At 41.9% G+C, this 23,300-nt stretch overlaps 2 protein-coding genes and 2 pseudogenes across 2 annotated transcripts; 2 read left to right on the forward strand and 2 right to left on the reverse strand.

The window, feature by feature from the left end:
* Positions 1-645: 645 nt before the first annotated feature.
* On the forward strand, positions 646-1,967 carry LOC127085869 (uncharacterized). The gene is made up of 2 exons (XM_051026425.1): positions 646-1,454; positions 1,585-1,967. Exons 1-2 carry the CDS (start codon positions 1,159-1,161, stop codon positions 1,589-1,591), a joined length of 303 nt encoding a protein of 100 aa, XP_050882382.1. The 5' UTR covers positions 646-1,158; the 3' UTR covers positions 1,592-1,967.
* Positions 1,968-2,233: 266 nt separating this feature from the next.
* LOC127081661 (transportin-1-like) lies at positions 2,234-3,326 on the reverse strand (annotated as a pseudogene).
* Positions 3,327-14,503: 11,177 nt separating this feature from the next.
* On the forward strand, positions 14,504-15,716 carry LOC127085870 (uncharacterized). The gene is made up of 2 exons (XM_051026426.1): positions 14,504-15,196; positions 15,327-15,716. Exons 1-2 carry the CDS (start codon positions 14,901-14,903, stop codon positions 15,331-15,333), a joined length of 303 nt encoding a protein of 100 aa, XP_050882383.1. The 5' UTR covers positions 14,504-14,900; the 3' UTR covers positions 15,334-15,716.
* A 259-nt stretch (positions 15,717-15,975) lies between these two features.
* LOC127081662 (transportin-1-like) lies at positions 15,976-17,068 on the reverse strand (annotated as a pseudogene).
* Between the last annotated feature and the right edge of the window lie 6,232 nt (positions 17,069-23,300).

The raw sequence follows: 23,300 nt of genomic DNA on the forward strand, positions 1-23,300 counted from the left end.
TGTGAAAAAATCTAAAACAATCAGTTAAACTGTATAGACAAACAACCAACAGTCAATATTACACAAACAGACAAATCCAATCAGACAACAATGAGTAATCCATGAACACAAGTGAATCCCCCATTAAGGCCTACAAAACACACAATTGTTAGGCCAACAACAACAAATGGTTAAGCTCAAATGAAGGAGCATCATCACTCATGGAGATGTATTCTTGAACCTGAAATCACAATTCAAATGATAAGTCCAAACCACTAGGTCGAAGCCCAGGGTCAAAAGAGGATAAAAATCCAAAACAGAAGCTCAAACTCCACATGAAGCTCATTTACTCAAGAGATAACATGTCCTAAAATTAAGGGAGCATGCTAGATTGAATTATTTCTAAGCCCAGGGGTAGAATAGTCATTTCACAATTAGGGAGTAATATTGAATTAAATTTCTATTTACAAAATTCTAATTAAAAGTCAATTAAAATCTAAGCTAGATTTAATATTCTAAAAAATCCAAGAGATTATCTAATTCTAATATTTCTAATTGTTAACTTCTAATATTCTAGCTCTAAAATTAATCCAAAATTTCTAATCAAATTCATTAATCCTAAAATCAGTTTTTAATATTTCTAATTAATCTAATTAAACCGAATAACCTAATTGACTAAGAAAAACCTAGTTACTAACTAAATCCTAATTACTAACTAGTTCTGTTAACCGAACAATCAAGGAAGCTAGAAAAAACCAGAACTGGGCCTGAATTGGAGGGTGCAGGGCCGTCTTGGCGCAGAGGCCCAATAAGCCACTAATTCGTGGGGTAGAGGATGAAACAAGGGGGTGTGACCATTCGTTGGGGTGCAAGGTGAGGTTATTGGGTTGGGCCAAAGCCGGGCCCATACTGAGCAAGGCAATGGAATGAGAGGGCAAGTTCAGTCTCTCATGGTTCTTGTGCACATCGAAGCTGGCTCCAAACGCGATTCTTCCAAAAGCACTTCCTAGAAGCGCTTCTCTCCTCTCACCGGTGTTGACATTAACGCCTCTAAATCCCTCATTCACACGAACTCAGATAAAACTCTCTCGGAGCTAAACAAGTCTTGAAACGTCAAAACCGAATCCTAATACGCAAGCTCATGAACTAAACGGCGATGGAGAAAAGTCACATACCGTAATGGCTTTCGCAACGTTCACCGACGAGAAGCGGACCGAGAGCTTTCAGATCTACTTCTCCTGTTCTTCTTCTACTTCAATCTTCCTCGCCGTTCTCTGGCGCCTTGAGCCGCGGCGTTCACGTATCTTGAATCGTAATCGTGGAAGGCGCGGTTCGATTGTTGGGATTCGAGAAGATTCACTGAGGCAAGGGACACCACGGATTGGGGACGGAATCAAAGTCCAGCAAGAACAACCAATGAATTCGCCGGCAAAGATGACCGGCGCAACGACGATGTTACTGGAAGTTCGTCTCAGGTATTTTCTTGGTGCTTTCCCTCTTTCTTCGCCTTATCTTCCTTCTTCTGTTATGGATTCTTCTTTTTCTCTACTCGCGGTTCTGTTCTGATCTCTTCTTCTCCCTGCGTTTTCTGTGTTTTGGTTGCAGAGACTGAGGCAGAGTGAATTCTAGCTCAACCAATCAAAGCTTCAACGTGGAGCTTTGATGGCTTTGTCTCAGAGCTTTGGTAAGGGTGGAATGGTGGTGAAGATGCGGAATAGAAGATGGAAACTGGAAGATGCAGGTTGAGAGTGATGATTGAAGAAGAGTTCTTGGACCGATTCACGGTGGTTGAAGGTTTGTTACAGGTGGAAGAAGAAGCTGGAAAAGTTTGTTAGAGGTTGAAGGATTGAGGGCAAAACGATTTTTGGAATGAGAGGGAAAATTTTCTGAAAAAAAATGATTGGCAATGATTGCAGCTTATATAGCAGGATCAAAGGGGCAAATTGGAGAATTAAATCTGAAAATGGTTCAATCTGCACCATCCAGCTGGCACTTAAGTGAATGAGAAGGTGAGTTTTGAATTATGAATTAAGTCACGTGGTTTTTACCACAAGGTCAAATTTCTAATCCATTTGCCTTCAATCTTTTGATCCATGGATAACTGAATTGACTTACATTGGGTGACTTGCTTCTTTACCTGAACTGCTCTTTTATGGTCTATGCAGGTTTGTGGTTTTATTCTCTTGGCTTTTCACGTGCCGTCTTGTTTCTTCAATTTTCTTTTGGCTTGGTGCTGCTGCGTGCCGCTCATGCTTCAGCTTTTGGTAGTTGAGTTTGGACTGCAGTGCTGTTGTTTTTTACAGGGAGCTTTGTCTATTGCAGCATACGGTTTGGTCCATAACCTGCTTTTGGTCTGCAACAAGGCTTGTTGCATCGCAGGATTTTCGGCATTGAGGATTGCTTAACATGTATTATTTGCCACTGAAAGAACCGCTTGTACCTTTGAACTTTTCAGTTGTTTGGCAGCAACTTCAAGAATCTCAGGCGAACATGGGTGCAAATGAATCACACACACTCGAGCAAGGTCCCCCAGTAAGGCAAAGGCACTTTGTCGAACATTGGGAGCATCATCCGTACAACAATGCAAAAGTAGGTCTCTCAGAGAACATTGTGAAGCCAACTGTTCCACTGCTAAGACCCTCTGCTAAACCAGAAAGCAGATCAAGAGAGCACACAATGAATTCCTTGTCATACTGAGCCCTAGCTGCAGCAGGATTGGCCTTGGCCAATTGTTGGGTCTGAATTATATTTATGCACCTCCCAAATACAGGTTCAATAAATTGAGTGAATCCAGTATCCAATGCCTGTGCTATAGAAGTAAAGCATTCTAGGAGTGGAAAGAGATCTTTGTCTGAATTTGAAAGTTGTTGCCACTTCTCAATTAATGGTTGCATGAGAATGTCAATATAAACAGGTTAATTCAGCTCTCCCCCAACAGCTTCAGCTAGAGTTCCAACAACATTATACACAATTATGAGGGGTTTCGCCTCTGATACTTCCCGAATGCAGCCATTAGGTGCTTTAATATGATTTCCAAGCGTGGTACCAGCTCTTCTGCAGCCTCCTCTTCAAGTGTTGCAAAGTTCTGCAATATTTCATGACAGGCTGGATAAGATAAATGAGATACCCTTGCTTATTGGTTGTATGTCTATGCATTAATTCCTTGTATCATGACCGTGACTCTGTTATGATTTTGACTTGTGGTTCAATGTCCTGCTAGGTACGGTGACAACTTGGTCAGCAAAGTGGCAAAGTACCTCAACCTTCATTGCTTGAGAACTGTGGATGTCAAGCCCTGTATGGAGCTGTTGAATGGCTTTGGTCTCCCTTGCAGGCCACGAAGGCATATGGTAATGGTGGCTGATCAAAGCATGCTACCAAGTGACCAAACTTGAATTTGAAGCATCATGCATACATGGAAAGCTCAAAAGCCAAGAATGAAAAATCAACCTTAGAAGTAAAATTAGGATTTGGATTCTAGGATGAGAAGGGTTTGAGTTGACTTTGGTCAAAGTTGACCAAAAAGTCAACTGTTGACCAAAGTCAACAATTGGTCAACACATCTTTCTTTGGATTTTTATCATGTAATGAACCTTTTATGATCATGTAATGAATGACATTTCCTCACTTGAATGAACTTGGATTGGTATTTGAACTAAATGGCTCTTGAAATGAATTTGAAGTTATTTTTATATGAATAAATGGTTCTTGAATAGGTATTGGAACAGAGTGAAATGGATAGTATAATGACATTGACTGAACTAATCCTGAGTGACGCTCCAATGATAATCATGAAACAAAAGACTTAGAAGGGATCAAGAGGTGCTGAACTACAACCTACATAAACCAAACACTAGAGCCACTGATCATGAGCACGGTAAATAGAGACACAACCAAGAACTCCACCCGGATGAACCAGGACCAAGAAGTTGCTGAATGCAAGTTGACCAAGCAAGGAGATCAAGCATCTTGAATGATGATGTACCAGCCGAACCAAGATTAGGAAGCCACAATATAGGAGTTTGACCTGATTAGGGTATGGAACCATGACCAAGTAAAGGCCTTTAAATCATGGTCTTGATCCCTCCAGAAACCACCATTGACACCAGATTTAATCATAATACCCAAACATCTCCACACTAGGCTTCGATTGGGGCCACCCCGAATTCACTGAGAAATCCTAGTTGCCACTAGGTGTAAACATAAAGCTCTGAATTCAAGTCACTGCCATCTTGTGTTGAACCTTGCTTGTGTAGATGAAATGCATGCTCATGATGATATGCAAAATGTTAATAACCTAAAAATGAAATGTATGTACAAAATGGTAGGGTGCAAATTTGAGGTGCTACAGCTGCCCCTATTCAATCAACTGGGAACCCGAATGGATGAGAGCAACGGCTATCAGACTTCAGGGTAAACAGGGATTGAATACCAAGAACCGTAGAAATTTGCACACTGCTGGGAAATTTTCTGTTTTCTTGTTTTTATTGTTTTTTTTTTCAGAGGTACAAGCACATCCAGACATCGACACACGATGACTGGGATCAGAAATCATCTCAACTAGATGCCAACGGACAACTAGGAAAAACTCAACGTTTACCAAGACCAACGGAGAGGTAAATCAACTCTACTGGGGATAACCAGGAAAGGATACAACCATACGTCAGCGGACGCAGTGGGAAAAACTCAACGTTTACCAAAACCAACGGAGAGGTAACCAATCATTAATGAATGAATGGAAAGAGAGATACAACCATACGTCAGCGGACGTAATGGGGAAAAACTCAACGTTTACCAAGACCAACGGAGAGGTAACCAGACATCATAGGATGAATGGGAAGACTCGACCAGACGTCATAGGACGAAAGGGAGACTCAACGTTTATCGACACCAACGGAGAAGGAGAAAACTCAGCCAGACGTCATAGGACGAAAGGGAGACTCAACGTTTATCGACACCAACGGAGAAGGAGAAAACTCAGCCAGACGTCATAGGACGAAAGGGAGACTCAACGTTTATCGACACCAACGGAGAAGGAGAAAACTCAGCCAGACGTCATAGGACGAAAGGGAGACTCAACGTTTATCGACACCAACGGAGAAGGAGAAAACTCAGCCAGACGTCATAGGACGAAAGGGAGACTCAATGTTTATCGACACCAACGGAGAAGGAGAAAACTCAGCCAGACGTCATAGGACGAAAGGGAGACTCAACGTTTATCGACACCAACGGAGAAGGAGAAAACTCAGCCAGACGTCATAGGACGAAAGGGAGACTCAACATTTATCGACACCAACGGAGAAGGAGAAAACTCAGCCAGACGTCATAGGACGAAAGGGAGACTCGACCAGACGTCATCGGACGAAAGGGAGAAGGAGAAAGCCACTTCACGAGGGAAAGGCACCACAACCGGAAACCGAATAGGACGTCTACTGGGGATTCTGGCTGGGAAACAACCAGACATTAATGAATGACTGGGAATAGGATATACAATCAAACGTTCGCGGACGAATGAGAAAAACACAACGTTTATCGAAACCAACGGGGAGGTAAATCCACTCGGGGAAGGGTACAACTAGACGTCATAGGACGAATAGGAAAAACTCGACGTTTATCGACACCAACGGAGAGGAGGAATATTCTGAGGGGAGTCATCTGGTATTACCAAATGATCTGCGGGGAATAAGCAACTAGACGTCATCGGACGACTAGGAAAAACTCGACGTTTATCGACACCAACGGAGAGGAGGAACGGACATCAACGGATGACCCAGAAAGGAGATACAACTAGATACCAATGGATAACTAGGAAAAACTCAACGTTTATCGACACCAACGGAGAGGAGGAACGGACATCAACGGATGACCCAGAAAGGAGATACAACTAGATACCAATGGATAACTAGGAAAAACTCAACGTTTATCGACACCAACGGAGAGGAGGAATGCTTCACTGGGGAAGGAGAACGACGGAGAGCAGACAGGAAGGAACACCAAGGATACCTGGTTGTGGGTATGAAACGGGTGACCGACCACACGTGAATTGGTTTGTGTTCCAAAACACTCAACATCCTGAAGAGGGCTAGAAAAGCAGTCTTGCTAGAGGATGGACATGGACATCCGATTCCACAAGGAATACGAATCTTACTCGACTGGGGAGGACGACTTCGACCCAAGAGCGCATGAGATATATTATCTATAGCCGTCAAAACGTAGATAATACACTCGCATGGCAGATTATCCATAACCGGGTTGCAGGTTGTTAAATGGATAAATCGACCGACATCATCCTGAAGAGAGCAAAGGCAAACTTGTTAAAGGATGGACATTCGATTCCACGAGGAATACGAATCTTACTCTGCTGGAGAAAACAATCAAAAGGCTGACCAGAGAGTGCATGAGATATATTATCTATAGCCGTCGGAACGTAGATAACACACTCGCATGGAAGATTATCCATAACCGGGTTGTAGGTTGTTAGATGGATAAACGACCGAAAAGAAAGGCATCGTGTACCAGGAACAGGTATGCAAAGATGACCAATCAAAAGAGGATAAAGTTGCTGACTCGGAGCAAACATCCAAAAGGAAGGGGAAGACCCACTGGGGACAATACTGCTTGATCAAGGCAAGTATCCAGAGGGAAAAGAATATCAATACCGCAAATTGGATACTGATAACTGCAAAGAGGGGATTACATCTACCGGCTTGTAGGCAGAAAACCAGGGAAAAGTAACCAGTCATCAACGAGATGAGCACACAGGGTTAACTCCGCCAAGGGGATGAAAGTGGGATTTTACAACTACCGGCTTGTAGGTAGAAAACCATGACGATAGGACTTACAGCTACCGGTCTGCAGGTAGCGGCCAACAAACAGAATGAACCACAAAGGTTACCTCTGCTAGGGGATGAAAGTGGGATTTTACAACTACCGGTTTGTAGGTAGAAAACCAGGGAAAAGTAACCAGTCATCAACGAGATGAGCACACAGGGTTAACTCCGCCAAGGGGATGAAAGTGGGATTTTACAACTACCGGCTTGTAGGTAGAAAACCACGACGATAGGACTTACAACTACCGGGTTGTAGGTAGAGGCCAAAAAATTCCGCTGAGGATAAGATGAATGAGTGCCGGTTAGTGAGAAACTATTCATTTATGCCCCAGGGAAGTACAAGAAACAGCCGACAGGGAGCCAATTTAGGATCAATCCCAAAAGGCAGACTGAAACAAGACTCATCCTAATGAGGAAAGAACTCAATAGGGAAACCCGTCCCGTGAGGGAGGGAACAGAAACAACCGTCATCCACGAGGATCTAACTCAGTGGGGAACGCAGAAGGAAATGGTAGACATTTTTTTGCTTAAGGGGTAGACTCTACATGGAGAGATCAGACACACCCACATCTACTAGGAGGCTAATGGGTAGAACCAGGTTTTTCTTTCACCAACGGATGAGGAAATAAACCTCTCTGGGGGTACCAATCCTGAGTGCCGTCAGGAGCAACTGTAGCGAAAGCGCTGTACAGACGTCGAACAAGAAGCTGCCTCTGCCGGGGAGACGGTCTGATCGGGTTAACACATGAATGCATATGTTTGACTTTTTCTATGGCGTAATGCTCCATTATGAATGGAAATGCTACGCGATTTGAGGATGCAATGATCACTACATGCAAAATGCAAAGTGAATGAAAACCCCTCTAGGGAGCCCACTGATCAAGTACTCCACTCTGTGGGGAGACTCTGCTGAGGAAATCTGCTTGATGAAAACTCTGTAGGGAGAGCACTGACTTCTCACTCATGCTGGAGAACAGAGATACCAAGAATCAGCCAGATCTCTGGTGAAAATAGATAGGCATCGATGAAGTTCCTCATGTCAACCACTCTGCTGAGGACCTACCTGAGAAAATGACGGAATACTGAGACGTCAATCCTCCAAATACCGAATCGTTGCAGAAAAGCATCTGTGCCAGGGAGAGGAGAAGACTGCTCTGCTGGAGAGACGAAAATTGAAGTCTTCAGTACACCTACTGCTTGAGAACTGGCCCACGATAATGTCCAAAACAACAACCTTGCTGGGGATGCCCCACGATAAGGCTCAAACAACACTCTATTAGGGATGCCCCACCATAGGGCTAACAGAGACTTGGAGAAAACATGTTGCACAGTCGGGGACGTGAAGATGAACAACTTCAACCAACACTGCACTGAGCAACCTCGCTGAGGAGAGACCATGAAAAGGTTCTACAGGACAAAGATACAGTTATGCTCAAGATACGAACGACTGTCTTACCCGTCGGTAATCATACCACCCTTGGGAGAGCACTGCGGGTCTCCTAGGTATCCTTTCATCATTGTGAATGTTCACTTTGTTTAAGAACGATTTTGTGAAAAATTTTGTTTATTTTGAAAACAATGATACTTTATCAATTAAAATATGCAAAACATTTGTTGAGTTGAAACAAATAAGAGTGCAAATAATGGGGTAAAAGCTCAAATCGATGTGATGGAATGGTAGTCTGCAAAGGGCGAGACTCCATAGATCTGTACAAGTTTGAAATCGGTGATATATATTGGAGAGGGCTACATTGAACATAATGACCTTTCCTCTACCATTTTGAATCTCGATGTATTCGGAGCTTCGGTCGACGACGCATAGAGAATTCCTGGCGGATGACAGATATAGAACACAGTCTTGTCAAGATGCAGTTACTTGGCAAATCCCTAATTTTTGCCTAGATTGCCCCGGTGTGAGGTGCTCAATCTAGCAAGATGCAAATTCTTTTTTCAATGTCTCGAACTTTTGCCTGGATCGCCCTTTCGGGTTTTCAATCCACCGAGACGCTCCTTTTTGCCTAAGTTACCCTTTGGGGTGTTCAACTTAGCGAGCTGTTTTGCTTTTTTTTTTGTTTAGGCTAAGTATTTCTTGACTGCATCTGGATTCACAGGACGAGTGAACTTCTTCATCCATTGCTGTAAGTGTCAAAGCACCGCCTGAAAAGGCTCTCTTGAAAACATACGGACGTTCATAGCTGGGAGTCCACTTGCCCCTGGAATCGGGCACGAAAGACAAGACTTTCTTGAGCACAGGGTCATTTTCTCAGAACTCGAGACTCGACCTTCTAGTTGAATGCTTTCGTCACTTTCTGCTGATATAACTGACCATGACACCTGACAGTTAATCTCTTCTTTTCGATCGAATTCAGCATCAGTCAACTTGGGACTTTGAGGGTGCTATTTTTCCTTTGTTTTTTCTTTTGATTTTGCTTTTGATTTCTTTTGATTTCTTTTGCACTCTTTCTTTCTTTGTTTTTTTTTTTGATTGATTTTTTTTTTTTGATGCCCCAGTTAACTGTTCTGCTGATTCTCGAGATGCAGTTGAGTGATCTTCTTTTCTTGCTCAAGAAGTCGGGAAATCTCGTCAGGAATCCCTTCAACATCATCTTCTTCTACTTCGAATACAGGGAATTCAAAATTGGGAGATGACGTCCGATCATTATGTTCAATGGGTTTGAGAAACAACCTGCATAATGATTTCGATATGAAAAACTTTTTGGAAAACAAACAAGACAATCGTTATGCAGATGAAAAGATTGCTTTTATTCCTGTTTTTAGGGTTTTTTATGATCACCAATTTCATGCAAAAAGCGAAAAGGGAAAACAATTGGAAAAACAAATGTTTAACATGCATTTACTTGAATGAAAATATCATTGCACAAAATGTTGCCAACAATGTCATCACTTCTCCTTTTGGCATGGGAGAAGGGTTTTTAAACAAAGTGATTATTACTCTGACTTATGAACAACTGTAGGAACGCCCACAGTGACCCAATTGTGATAGATCCCACCAGGGATAACAACTGTCAGAATCTCTTGCTTTAGTAGCTTCTGCTTTTGATCAACCCTCTTTGTTGAAGACCTCAGGAGAAAAGCCAACGCCAGCCCGCGACTTGTTATCTTCAAGCTTGATTAACACGGGGACCCAAGTCTTCAAAGTTCAGAATACCTGACTGCACGAGGTCTTGAACCTTCATTTTCAACTGAAAGCAACTATCCACATCATGACCAGGAGCACCCGAATGATACACACAATGCTGCTCAGGCCTATACCACCACCGAGGGTTGACGGGTATAGCCAGCGGGTCTCTGGGAGTAATCAAAGTCCGCTCTATCAACGAGGGATACAACTCTGAGGATGACATAGGGATCGGGTCAAAAATGATCCTCTTCCTCTCATTACCCGTATTGGCTTGATTATCGTTGGGAGGCTGGTAAGCCTGCTGTTGCGGACGATGTTGCTGATGTTGATACTGCTGAGTTGGCCTTCCCTGTTGCTGTTGGGTTGTTGGAATAGTCACAGCGGCCTGACTATATTGTCCTCTGTTTGCACTCCTCCGACGGTGCACAGCATTTGTTTCACTTTCTCCCCTTTTGGGTGCCCCAGAGAATGGCTTCTTAGAATTCAACGAACTTGAAGAGCCACGATGGCGAACCGGAGTACGGGTTGCTCTGACATTAACAGTTTATGTGGCAAGCGGCTGTCCATTGACTATGATACCCCTCAAATCATCATCCACGTCGTAGTTGTTGACGGGAATAGTGACAACAGCAATTTGATCATTAACGGGGACCCCCTCTGGTGAAGCACGACTGGGTGGCAGAATCATGGCTTCCTGTCTCTGGGCTAAGGCTCGCAGCTCCTCTTGCCCCTGAACGACCCCTTGCATCATGGTCATGAACTGGCCCATGTTTGCCCTCATCTCAGCCAACTCAGTCTGAACCTGGTCCATACTCCTCTGATGATTCGATCTGGTTGCGGTGCGGACGATGATCAACAATCCTGTCTCAGACAGGAGCCAGAGTGAGAAGTCCGAACTAGAACACCTGTTATGCAACATGTTATGATTATGATGCTAATGCATATGATGCACATGATAATGATCATTTCTCAGGCCTTCAAAGAGCCTGATTCATCTTCGAAAAAAAAAAGCAATCTGCAGCAACGGCACAGTATACAAGAGCAATGAGTACCGAGTGAAACCAACAATTTCATCTGTAAATGAGCACCCGGATCTATCAGTGAACAGACTCTGGAATGTACCTGAGAAATGATATGCATGCGGAGATCATTTTTTTTTTCTCTTTTTTTTCAAATTTTTTTATTGATTCCTTTTTTTTTGTTGGTTGCGTTTCTTTTGAAAAATAAACATGCTATGATGCACATGATGCAGACACGACTGGCAAGCTGTGCATATCTGGACGCAGGATCGAAGCTTCGGCTCGAACTCTGATCACAACCATCTGAAACCCCAAAGCCAACTGGTCAACTGTCATCTGAACCCAATCTGAGGAACCGAGTCACCAACGGAGCAACCTTAAATTCAGCCCAGGGATCCGAAATAAACGGAACCCTCTGATCAATACCGGGGTCAAACCTCCGGCGTCCAGAAATAACGATCCATAAATCCGACTTATAAATATGACTCTGATCAACGAAACCAAAAGTCACCATCAAAGTCACCATCAGAACATGCATCTGTAAGAATCACCCTCCCCTCACAGGTAAATTCTAATCAGGTTATCCTGAGGCGGATAATAGTCTCGACAATCGGGCAGAGATACTCAATGGGTTTGCCCTTTCGGGTGTGCCATTGTAGCTCCCTTAAGATCGTCTAAACCAAAGATCCGGGAAATGATCGGTCACCGGAGTCAATAGCCCAGAAGAGATAACTAAACCAAAGTGAAATATTCCACAATGGAAAGCTCTCCAATGAACCTCGTCCGGCTTGTGGTATGTCACGTTACAACAATATACTAATATAGCAAATGAGGAACGTGAGACCACACTAATCCTAGGTGTATACTCGGGCCTGGGTTTTAGCCCCACTCAGAACACCCACCCCAAACAGAGGAACCACCTGCACAGAGAACAGCTCAATGATAGTATGATGCATGCAAACGTACATGCAAACAACAAATGCAAACAATAAATGCACATATATACAATGAATGCAATAAATAACAGCACAAAGCAACCAAGGCCCTAACCTAGAGAGCGCTAGGAGAGACTCGCTTAGGGAAGGTGGACCAGCACAGGTCAACTTCTATATCCCCAGCAGAGTCGCCAGCTGTCGCATTACGCGAAAAACCGGCGGGAAAACAAGAACAACAGAGCCGCCACCGTGCGTTATTTATCCCAAAGAGGGAAAGGAAACGCTCAGAGTAAACCTGGAAAAAGCATGGTCTCGCGACCAAAGAGAATGGGATCGGGAGTCGGTTATGCGAAGGGAAGGTATTAGCACCCCTACGCATCCGTCGTACTCGACGGGATCCACGCACAATAGGAAGGGAAATGGTTGCTAAAAACACTGCTCACACACACACACTGGCTGAAGGAGACACAAGAAAACAGACTGAAACTGACTCGGCAGGATATCGCATCCTGGGCCTACTTAGTCTATCAAGCATAGACATCAGAGTCAAAGTAGTTCGGACGGGGAAACGACACATGCTCGCTAGGATGTCGCATCCTATGCATACGTATCTCCTTTGGACGAAGGAGAATCAGAGCATTCGTAGCTCGGCTGACACGCACACAAACAAACACAGGCAATGGCAAACGTGGAGCCTGAATGCCAATCACTGGGCTTACATCAGCATCCGAACCAAAAACACACACAAGGAGGCTAACATGGAGCCTGAATGCTAATCACTGGGCTTACATCAGCATCCGAACCAACACAGGAAGAAGAAGGGTCTCAATATCAACTAGGGCAAGAGAAAGGGGAGGTCTCAATCGCAACGAGGGCGAGAGAAAAGAATTAGTGTTAGTTGTTAGTCAAACTCGACAAGACATCGCATCTCGTGCCTACGTATCTCATCTGGACATGAGAATCAGAGTTGCCGTAGTTCGGCTAAACTATTCCTGTTGGTTTGTGTTTTTTAAGTGGACAACGTCACTACGCAATCTACCGGATGCTCGACCTTTGGAGACTTACTCACCTGTAGTAGAAGGAGTGGACGTATCCTTAAGAGGGGATAGTGTTTGTTTGTGTTTTAGGAAAGCTCAAGCAAGAAAGGAAGTCCTATACGAAGGAACCGTGCTACCTTAATTGTCATGCCAACGAGACTACGCGGAGTCTAGCAAACCTAGGGGATACAATCACACCACATAAACATATACAGCATGAAATAAACACACCAACAAGGGGCTCAAACATCAAGGCTAGGCTTTAGTCGAGGGGTCATATCAACCTCAACAAACAAGCCTCTGTATCGGGGTAAGGTTAGCTCTTAACCTTGCCATTGAGGGGCTAAGGTGAAGCTGATGAAAGGAGAGTGAAGATAAGACTTCACAGCTCTTATCCCTGGTCAGGGAGAGCTTCAGACAAAGGAGCGTGGGTTCAGAAAGATGGAACCCTTCTATGCTCAAGACTCTGACACAATGTGCACTGCACAAGATCTTGGGCTTGGATCTCAATGCTACAACCATGCAATGGGAGCAAGGAGAAGACTCACGGAATAGTGGGGGATAGATTGCTTATCCCTAACTTCCACCAATTGCCTCTTTTGGAGGACTTTCACCTGCTTGGCACGAAAAATAAACAACCACAATCATTGCCTCTTAAGGAGGACTTCAGACAGTTTGCCCGGTCAAGTAACAGGCCGGGTCTCCCAGACTACATGAAGTCAAGAGATTTTACCTCAGTGGTAAGCAACCACAAGCTAGCAAAGCAAAGTTTAAAATGAACTCAAAGCCACTTAGGTACCTGTGAAAAAATCTAAAACAATCAGTTAAACTGTATAGACAAACAACCAACAGTCAATATTACACAAACAGACAAATCCAATCAGACAACAATGAGTAATCCATGAACACAAGTGAATCCCCCATTAAGGCCTACAAAACACACAATTGTTAGGCCAACAACAACAAATGGTTAAGCTCAAATGAAGGAGCATCATCACTCATGGAGATGTATTCTTGAACCTGAAATCACAATTCAAATGATAAGTCCAAACCACTAGGTCGAAGCCTAGGGTCAAAAGAGGATAAAAATCCAAAACAGAAGCTCAAACTCCACATGAAGCTCATTTACTCAAGAGATAACATGTCCTAAAATTAAGGGAGCATGCTAGATTGAATTATTTCTAAGCCCAGGGGTAGAATAGTCATTTCACAATTAGGGAGTAATATTGAATTAAATTTCTATTTACAAAATTCTAATTAAAAGTCAATTAAAATCTAAGCTAGATTTAATATTCTAAAAAATCCAAGAGATTATCTAATTCTAATATTTCTAATTGTTAACTTCTAATATTCTAGCTCTAAAATTAATCCAAAATTTCTAATCAAATTCATTAATCCTAAAATCAGTTTTTAATATTTCTAATTAATCTAATTAAACCGAATAACCTAATTGACTAAGAAAAACCTAGTTACTAACTAAATCCTAATTACTAACTAGTTCTGTTAACCGAACAATCAAGGAAGCTAGAAAAAACCAGAACTGGGCCTGAATTGGAGGGTGCAGGGCCGTCTTGGCGCAGAGGCCCAATAAGCCACTAATTCGTGGGGTAGAGGATGAAACAAGGGGGTGTGACCATTCGTTGGGGTGCAAGGTGAGGTTATTGGGTTGGGCCAAAGCCGGGCCCATACTGAGCAAGGCAATGGAATGAGAGGGCAAGTTCAGTCTCTCATGGTTCTTGTGCACATCGAAGCTGGCTCCAAACGCGATTCTTCCAAAAGAACTTCCTAGAAGCGCTTCTCTCCTCTCACCGGCGTTGACATTAACGCCTCTAAATCCCCCATTCACACGAACTCAGATAAAACTCTCTCGGAGCTAAACAAGTCTTGAAACGTCAAAACTGAATCCTAATACGCAAGCTCATGAACTAAACGGCGATGGAGAAAAGTCACATACCGTAATGGCTTTCGCAACGTTCACCGACGAGAAGCGGACCGAGAGCTTTCAGATCTACTTCTCCTGTTCTTCTTCTACTTCAATCTTCCTCGCCGTTCTCTGGCGCCTTGAATCACGGCGTTCACGTATCTTGAATCGTAATCGTGGAAGGCGCGGTTCGATTGTTGGGATTCGAGAAGATTCACTGAGGCAAGGGACACCACGGATTGGGGACGGAATCAAAGTCCAGCAAGAACAACCAATGAATTCACCGGCAAAGATGACCGGCGCAACGACGATGTTACTGGAAGTTCGTCTCAGGTATTTTCTTGGTGCTTTCCCTCTTTCTTCGCCTTATCTTCCTTCTTCTGTTATGGATTCTTCTTTTTCTCTACTCGCGGTTCTGTTCTGATCTCTTCTTCTCCCTGCGTTTTCTGTGTTTTGGTTGCAGAGACTGAGGCAGAGTGAATTCTAGCTCAACCAATCAAAGCTTCAACGTGGAGCTTTGATGGCTTTGTCTCAGAGCTTTGGTAAGGGTGGAATGGTGGTGAAGATGCGGAATAGAAGATGGAAACTGGAAGATGCAGGTTGAGAGTGATGATTGAAGAAGAGTTCTTGGACCGATTCACGGTGGTTGAAGGTTTGTTACAGGTGGAAGAAGAAGCTGGAAAAGTTTGTTAGAGGTTGAAGGATTGAGGGCAAAACGATTTTTGGAATGAGAGGGAAAATTTTCTGAAAAAAAATGATTGGCAATGATTGCAGCTTATATAGCAGGATCAAAGGGGCAAATTGGAGAATTAAATCTGAAAATGGTTCAATCTGCACCATCCAGCTGGCACTTAAGTGAATGAGAATGTGAGTTTTGAATTATGAATTAAGTCACGTGGTTTTTACCACAAGGTCAAATTTCTAATCCATTTGCCTTCAATCTTTTGATCCATGGATAACTGAATTGACTTACATTGGGTGACTTGCTTCTTTACCTGAACTGCTCTTTTATGGTCTATGCAGGTTTGTGGTTTTATTCTCTTGGCTTTTCACGTGCCGTCTTGTTTCTTCAATTTTCTTTTGGCTTGGTGCTGCTGCGTGCCGCTCATGCTTCAGCTTTTGGTAGTTGAGTTTGGACTGCAGTGCTGTTGTTTTTTACAGGGAGCTTTGTCTATTGCAGCATACGGTTTGGTCCATAACCTGCTTTTGGTCTGCAACAAGGCTTGTTGCATCGCAGGATTTTCGGCATTGAGGATTGCTTAACATGTATTATTTGCCACTGAAAGAACCGCTTGTACCTTTGAACTTTTCAGTTGTTTGGCAGCAACTTCAAGAATCTCAGGCGAACATGGGTGCAAATGAATCACACACACTCGAGCAAGGTCCCCCAGTAAGGCAAAGGCACTTTGTCGAACATTGGGAGCATCATCCGTACAACAATGCAAAAGTAGGTCTCTCAGAGAACATTGTGAAGCCAACTGTTCCACTGCTAAGACCCTCTGCTAAACCAGAAAGCAGATCAAGAGAGCACACAATGAATTCCTTGTCATACTGAGCCCTAGCTGCAGCAGGATTGGCCTTGGCCAATTGTTGGGTCTGAATTATATTTATGCACCTCCCAAATACAGGTTCAATAAATTGAGTGAATCCAGTATCCAATGCCTGTGCTATAGAAGTAAAGCATTCTAGGAGTGGAAAGAGATCTTTGTCTAAATTTGAAAGTTGTTGCCACTTCTCAATTAATGGTTGCATGAGAATGTCAATATAAACAGGTTAATTCAGCTCTCCCCCAACAGCTTCAGCTAGAGTTCCAACAACATTATACACAATTATGAGGGGTTTCGCCTCTGATACTTCCCGAATGCAGCCATTAGGTGCTTTAATATGATTTCCAAGCGTGGTACCAGCTCTTCTGCAGCCTCCTCTTCAAGTGTTGCAAAGTTCTGCAATATTTCATGACAGGCTGGATAAGATAAATGAGATACCCTTGCTTATTGGTTGTATGTCTATGCATTAATTCCTTGTATCATGACCGTGACTCTGTTATGATTTTGACTTGTGGTTCAATGTCCTGCTAGGTACGGTGACAACTTGGTCAGCAAAGTGGCAAAGTACCTCAACCTTCATTGCTTGAGAACTGTGGATGTCAAGCCCTGTATGGAGCTGTTGAATGGCTTTGGTCTCCCTTGCAGGCCACGAAGGCATATGGTAATGGTGGCTGATCAAAGCATGCTACCAAGTGACCAAACTTGAATTTGAAGCATCATGCATACATGGAAAGCTCAAAAGCCAAGAATGAAAAATCAACCTTAGAAGTAAAATTAGGATTTGGATTCTAGGATGAGAAGGGTTTGAGTTGACTTTGGTCAAAGTTGACCAAAAAGTCAACTGTTGACCAAAGTCAACAATTGGTCAACACATCTTTCTTTGGATTTTTATCATGTAATGAACCTTTTATGATCATGTAATGAATGACATTTCCTCACTTGAATGAACTTGGATTGGTATTTGAACTAAATGGCTCTTGAAATGAATTTGAAGTTATTTTTATATGAATAAATGGTTCTTGAATAGGTATTGGAACAGAGTGAAATGGATAGTATAATGACATTGACTGAACTAATCCTGAGTGACGCTCCAATGATAATCATGAAACAAAAGACTTAGAAGGGATCAAGAGGTGCTGAACTACAACCTACATAAACCAAACACTAGAGCCACTGATCATGAGCACGGTAAATAGAGACACAACCAAGAACTCCACCCGGATGAACCAGGACCAAGAAGTTGCTGAATGCAAGTTGACCAAGCAAGGAGATCAAGCATCTTGAATGATGATGTACCAGCCGAACCAAGATTAGGAAGCCACAATATAGGAGTTTGACCTGATTAGGGTATGGAACCATGACCAAGTAAAGGCCTTTAAATCATGGTCTTGATCCCTCCAGAAACCACCATTGACACCAGATTTAATCATAATACCCAAACATCTCCACACTAGGCTTCGATTGGGGCCACCTCGAATTCACTGAGAAATCCTAGTTGCCACTAGGTGTAAACATAAAGCTCTGAATTCAAGTCACTGCCATCTTGTGTTGAACCTTGCTTGTGTAGATGAAATGCATGCTCATGATGATATGCAAAATGTTAATAACCTAAAAATGAAATGTATGTACAAAATGGTAGGGTGCAAATTTGAGGTGCTACAACTGGCATGGGAAAGTATAAAGATATCCTAGTGAAGAGAATGTTTTACTTCCCAATCATTCCCAGATTACAAAGATTGTATGCATCAACTGAGTCGGCAACTGAAATGAGATGGCATCACATGAACAAAAATAATTCCAACATCCTTCGCCACCCGTCAGATGGAAAAGCATGGAAACATTTTGATAGTGTATATCCTGACTTTTCTAGGGAACCCAGAAATGTAAGGTTGGGTCTGTGTTCAGATGGTTTTACTCCTTACATTCAAGCGTCTGCTTCTTCATACTCATGTTGGCCAATAATAGTTACTCCGTATAATCTCCCCCCTGAAATGTGCATGACCAAACCATACTTGTTTTTGGCATGCCTCATACCCGGACCTAAAAACCCTAAATTAAAGATAGATGTCTACTTGCAACCATTGATTGATGATCTACATTGATTGTGGTCCAATGGAATATTGACCTATGATATATCTACAAAACAAAACTTCATCATGAAAGCCTGCTTGATGTGGACAATTAATGATTTTCTAGCCTATGGTATGTTATCTGGATGGGGAACACAAGGTAAATTGGCATGCCCTCATTGTATGGAACACACTGATGCTTTCACCTTGAAAAGTGGCCATAAGAATTCCTGGTTTGACTGTCATCGTCGTTTCTTGCCATCTAATCACTCCTTCAGAAGGAGTAAAAGAAGTTTCCTAAAAAATAGGGTTGTCACCAATGAGCCACCTCCCATTTCCACAGGGAAAGATATATGGGCGGTAATAAGTAATTTTCCAAAAGTTACTGAAATTGGATGGGAGGCGAAATGGAAAGAATTCGAAGGGTATGGAGTGGATCACAATTGGAAAAAGCGAAGTATTTTTTGGGATCTCCCATATTGGAAGGATAACTTGTTAAGGCATAACCTCGATGTGATGCACATAGAAAAAAAACGTCTTCGATAATATATTTATTACTGTCATGAATGTTAAGGACAAAACAAAGGATAATGAAAAGGCAAGAGAAGACTTGGCTAAATTATGCTTTCGCGGGGACTTGGAGCTCCAACCCTTAGAAAACGAAAAGAATGGTAAACCAAAGGCTAGTTACACTCTAACCAAATCTGAAGCCAAGTTGGTCTGTAAATGGCTTAAGGAATTGAGAATGCCAGATGGCTATGCTTCAAACCTCAGTAGGTGTGCCAATGTAGAAAAGGGTACGGTGCATGGGATGAAGAGCCATGATTGTCATGTTTTCATGGAATGTTTACTCCCAATTGCATTCCATTCATTGCCAGATTTGGTTTGGAAACCATTAACTGAGCTAAGTCGATTCTTTAAAGATCTTTGTTGCAATACATTAAGGATGGACGACTTAGTTAAGTTGGATGAGAATATTCCAATTATCATATGCAAGTTGGAAAGGATTTTTCCACCAGGTTTCTTTGACTCAATGAAGCATCTTCCAATCCATCTTGCCAAAGAAGCAATTCTAGGTGGTCCAGTACAGTACCGATGGATGTATCCATTCGAAAGGTAATTGTTGTGGTTGATTTTATTAAGTTATTGCATGTTTATCATAAATTAATAAACGTGGAATGATTGAATGTGCAGATTTATGGGAGTCTCAAAGAGGGCAGTGACAAATAAGGCTAGAGTTGAAGGTTCCATATGCAGTGATTATATACATCGCGAGACAAATTACTTTTGCTCTCATTATTTCAACTCTTTCCGTTTGTTGCCAACCATAAATCTTAGTAACAAACCTCATTTAGACAATGATGACATTCTACCTACAATGTCCATTCTACAAAGTGGCGGTCGACCAAGTGGGAAGTCACAAAAATATTTTCTATCTGATAAGGAATGGAAGTCTTCACATGTGCATGTCTTGATAAATTGTGATGAGGTTAAACCATATCTTGAGTAAGTGTGCATCATAATATATTCAATCAAATTATTGATGCATATCATAATAGATATTTACTTATGAATCGTGTGATTTATTTCACCATATTCTTAGAGAACCACTCTCTAGATATAGAAGATTCATCTGGGTGCATACATATAGAGTTTCCCATATGGCTGGAGAAATATGTAAATGAGGAGACAAATGGAGTTACTAACCAAGATATAATTGCCTTGCCTCGCAGTCCTGCATCAATGGCCATATCATGGAACATGTATTTTATCAATGGGTACAAGTTTCATACTGAAGAATGGAGCAAAGGTAGAAAAACTAGCAATTGTGGTGTGCACGTGAAAGGTCTTGCAGAAGGAGGAAATACTGATTTTTATGGAATAATCAAACATATCTTTGAGCTAGATTACTTTGGTCTGAAGCATAAGATTCTAGTTTTTTATTGTGAATGGTTTGATCCAACAAGGAATACGGGCACAAAGGTTCACCCACAATATAAAACTGTGGATATTAAGATGGATAAACGTTATCGTCCTTACGATCCTTTCATCCTTGCGCAAAATGCAAGACAAGTGTATTATGTCCCATATCCAAAAATGTGTAGAGATATGCGTGGATGGTGTGCGGAAATCACCACAAAACCAAGGGGTCGCATAGAGATTGACAACATAGAGGATGAAGTACCTTATCAATCTGATGGGATGTTACCTGCGCTACCCAATGTAGAAATTGAAGCAATATCTTGTTTGCGTGACATGTCATAATTAGATGTGTTTGAAGAGATTTTTAATTGCTCTACTAGTGAAGTAGATAGAGGGCATTGATGAAGATAAGCGTGTTGTGACATGAATGAGGGTTCAAATAGAAACAAAAGGGTGAAGCAGAACTAAATTTTCTTTTCTTTCTAGTTTCTCTTTCTAGTTTTGCTGTTTTTTTATATTGCTTTTAGTCTTTTACTGCCAAAAATTGATGTTTGTAGTTTTGTACCATTCCTACTTCATCTTGTAGTAAAATAACATAATGAAATTAAAAAAACTACCACTAACACTAACAGCTAGGTACGCCCGTTCACTAACAAATATTGTTCATTATTGATTGTCAGTTATGCAAAGCTATCATAACTGACTGGAAGACTCTAGAACACTTCACAGTATTCCTGATCTAGATCATCTGGTCAGTCGTGACTTGTGAAGGTGGCCGAGGGTCTGCTGCTAGTAATAAAGAAAAACTAACTCTTATCCCACAAAGCTTGTTAATCCATCCATATGATTACATGAGTTTACTGCTTTTACTTGGAATCCTGTCATTTGTTTGTTTCTTTTATTTATGTTGGAGGGGTTTTTGCAGTTGTTGATGTTTGGAAGGGTTTTTGCGTGTTATGATAATGTTTGGCAACTGCATTTGAATTATCAGAAACAACATTGTTTCTTTTCTTTTACTTTTAACTTTGTTTTGATCTGCTCTATCATTTTTCTTCATTTCTCTATTTCCTAAAAAGCAAGTCAGTTTGTGCTGAACACTGTATTAATCCTTTTATTTTTATGACAACAGATGACTAAAAGAGGCGGAAAAGCTAAGGTATTAGCACCAGGAAAACTTCAAGAAGAACGAAATCACATAATTAACAAGAAGCATATCGTTAGGAAACCTGCTCAAACAACATTGTCTGTGCAAGATGCATCATCGGCACCAACACCAACTTAGGCAGCATCGTCCGTGCAGGTTGCATCGTCAATGCCAACATCAACTTCAAAAAAATCGTGTGTGCAGGCTGCATCGTCGATGCCAACACCAGCTCATGCAGCATCGTCCGTGCAGATTGCATCGTCGATGCCAACATCAGCTTCGAAAAAATCATCTGTGCAGGCTGCATCGCCGATGCCAACACCAGCTCAGGCAGCATCGTCCGTGCAGGTTGCATCATCAATGCCAACATCAGCTTCTAAAAAATCATCTGTGCAGGCTGCATCGTCGATGCCAACACCAGCTCAAGTAGCATCGTCCGCGTAGGCTGCATCGTCGATGCCAACACCAGCTCCAACTGTAGTACCTGTTCATGCCACTACCTCTGAGAAATTTAGTTTTATGCCTACTCCGACTTTAAGCCATCAAACAATGGCTGGCCCTCAAAGTATAAACCTTCAAACAATGGCTAGCCCCTCAAATTTGGCAGAGGAGGAAGATGTGGATGCTGATGAGGATGAGGCGGTGGGTCAAGAAACTGTTACCCCTCTTGTGCCAATAATAGATGAGAATGGGAAGGTTATTATAAAACCATCTGGTACTGGGTAAGTCATATATATTCTCATAATTTAATAATTTAGTAGTTTTATTATTGTATTTTGTCTAAAATATATATAACCTGTTAAGCAAGTTGAGAATATTACTATCCATATGATTCTTAATGCAGGTTGTATACTTGACATAATCTTTCAATATTACAATCCATATGATTCTTAACTTTGTTATGTTCATATCTTATTTACAGTCTGCATCATGAATCTTATTTGCAGTCTGCATCATGAATCTTATTTTCAATATTTTGTAGGCTAGTTCCTGCCAAAGAAGTTGCAAGTGCCATTAATTATGCGATACACAAACAATTTTATAAACCTATACATCATTGGTCTGCACTCCATCCTGATACGAAAGCTGATTGGTTTAAGTAGTTTGGAGTAAGTATTTATTGACTTTTGTCACTTAAGTTGATCAAATTATATTTAAAAAAGTAACTAATTGGTTATTAATATTAATTATGTGATTTTAATTATTTTTAGGAGAAGGTTTCGTGGGATCCTTTCGATCATGCATTTGTCTATAGCGCATTTGAAAAAAAAGGAAGAAAACGATTAAACGACATGTTGGGGAAGGCGAGGAGAAAAGGGAATCGACCTTCATGGATTGGTGATGATGCTTGGGTTGAACTTCAAACTTATTGGAAAAAGACCGAGTTTTTGGCTGTGTCTTCTCAAAACAAGACCAGTCGAGCTTCCGCAAGAGGCGGAGCAGTCCACACCACAGGCCGTAAGGCTCATATTGATGTTGCACTTCAACTTGTAAGTAATAAAATCCTAACAAATTATTATTATTACGAAGATTATTTATATCGTGACAGTTTTACTCGTATTCTGTATTGATTATTGGATTATTTGATTATTTGTAGTCACGTGAACTTCAAAGGGATCTGCGTCCCGATGAGTTATTTTTAAAAACACACAAGAGGAAAAATGGTGAATGGGTTGACAGTCGTGCTGCATCTACTTATGTAAGTTCTCGTAAATGTTACTGCATCAATATTTGCATCCATGCTTGAAACATAT

This window comes from Lathyrus oleraceus, chromosome 5, assembly GCF_024323335.1.
Source record: "Lathyrus oleraceus cultivar Zhongwan6 chromosome 5, CAAS_Psat_ZW6_1.0, whole genome shotgun sequence".
NCBI lineage: Eukaryota > Viridiplantae > Streptophyta > Magnoliopsida > Fabales > Fabaceae > Lathyrus > Lathyrus oleraceus.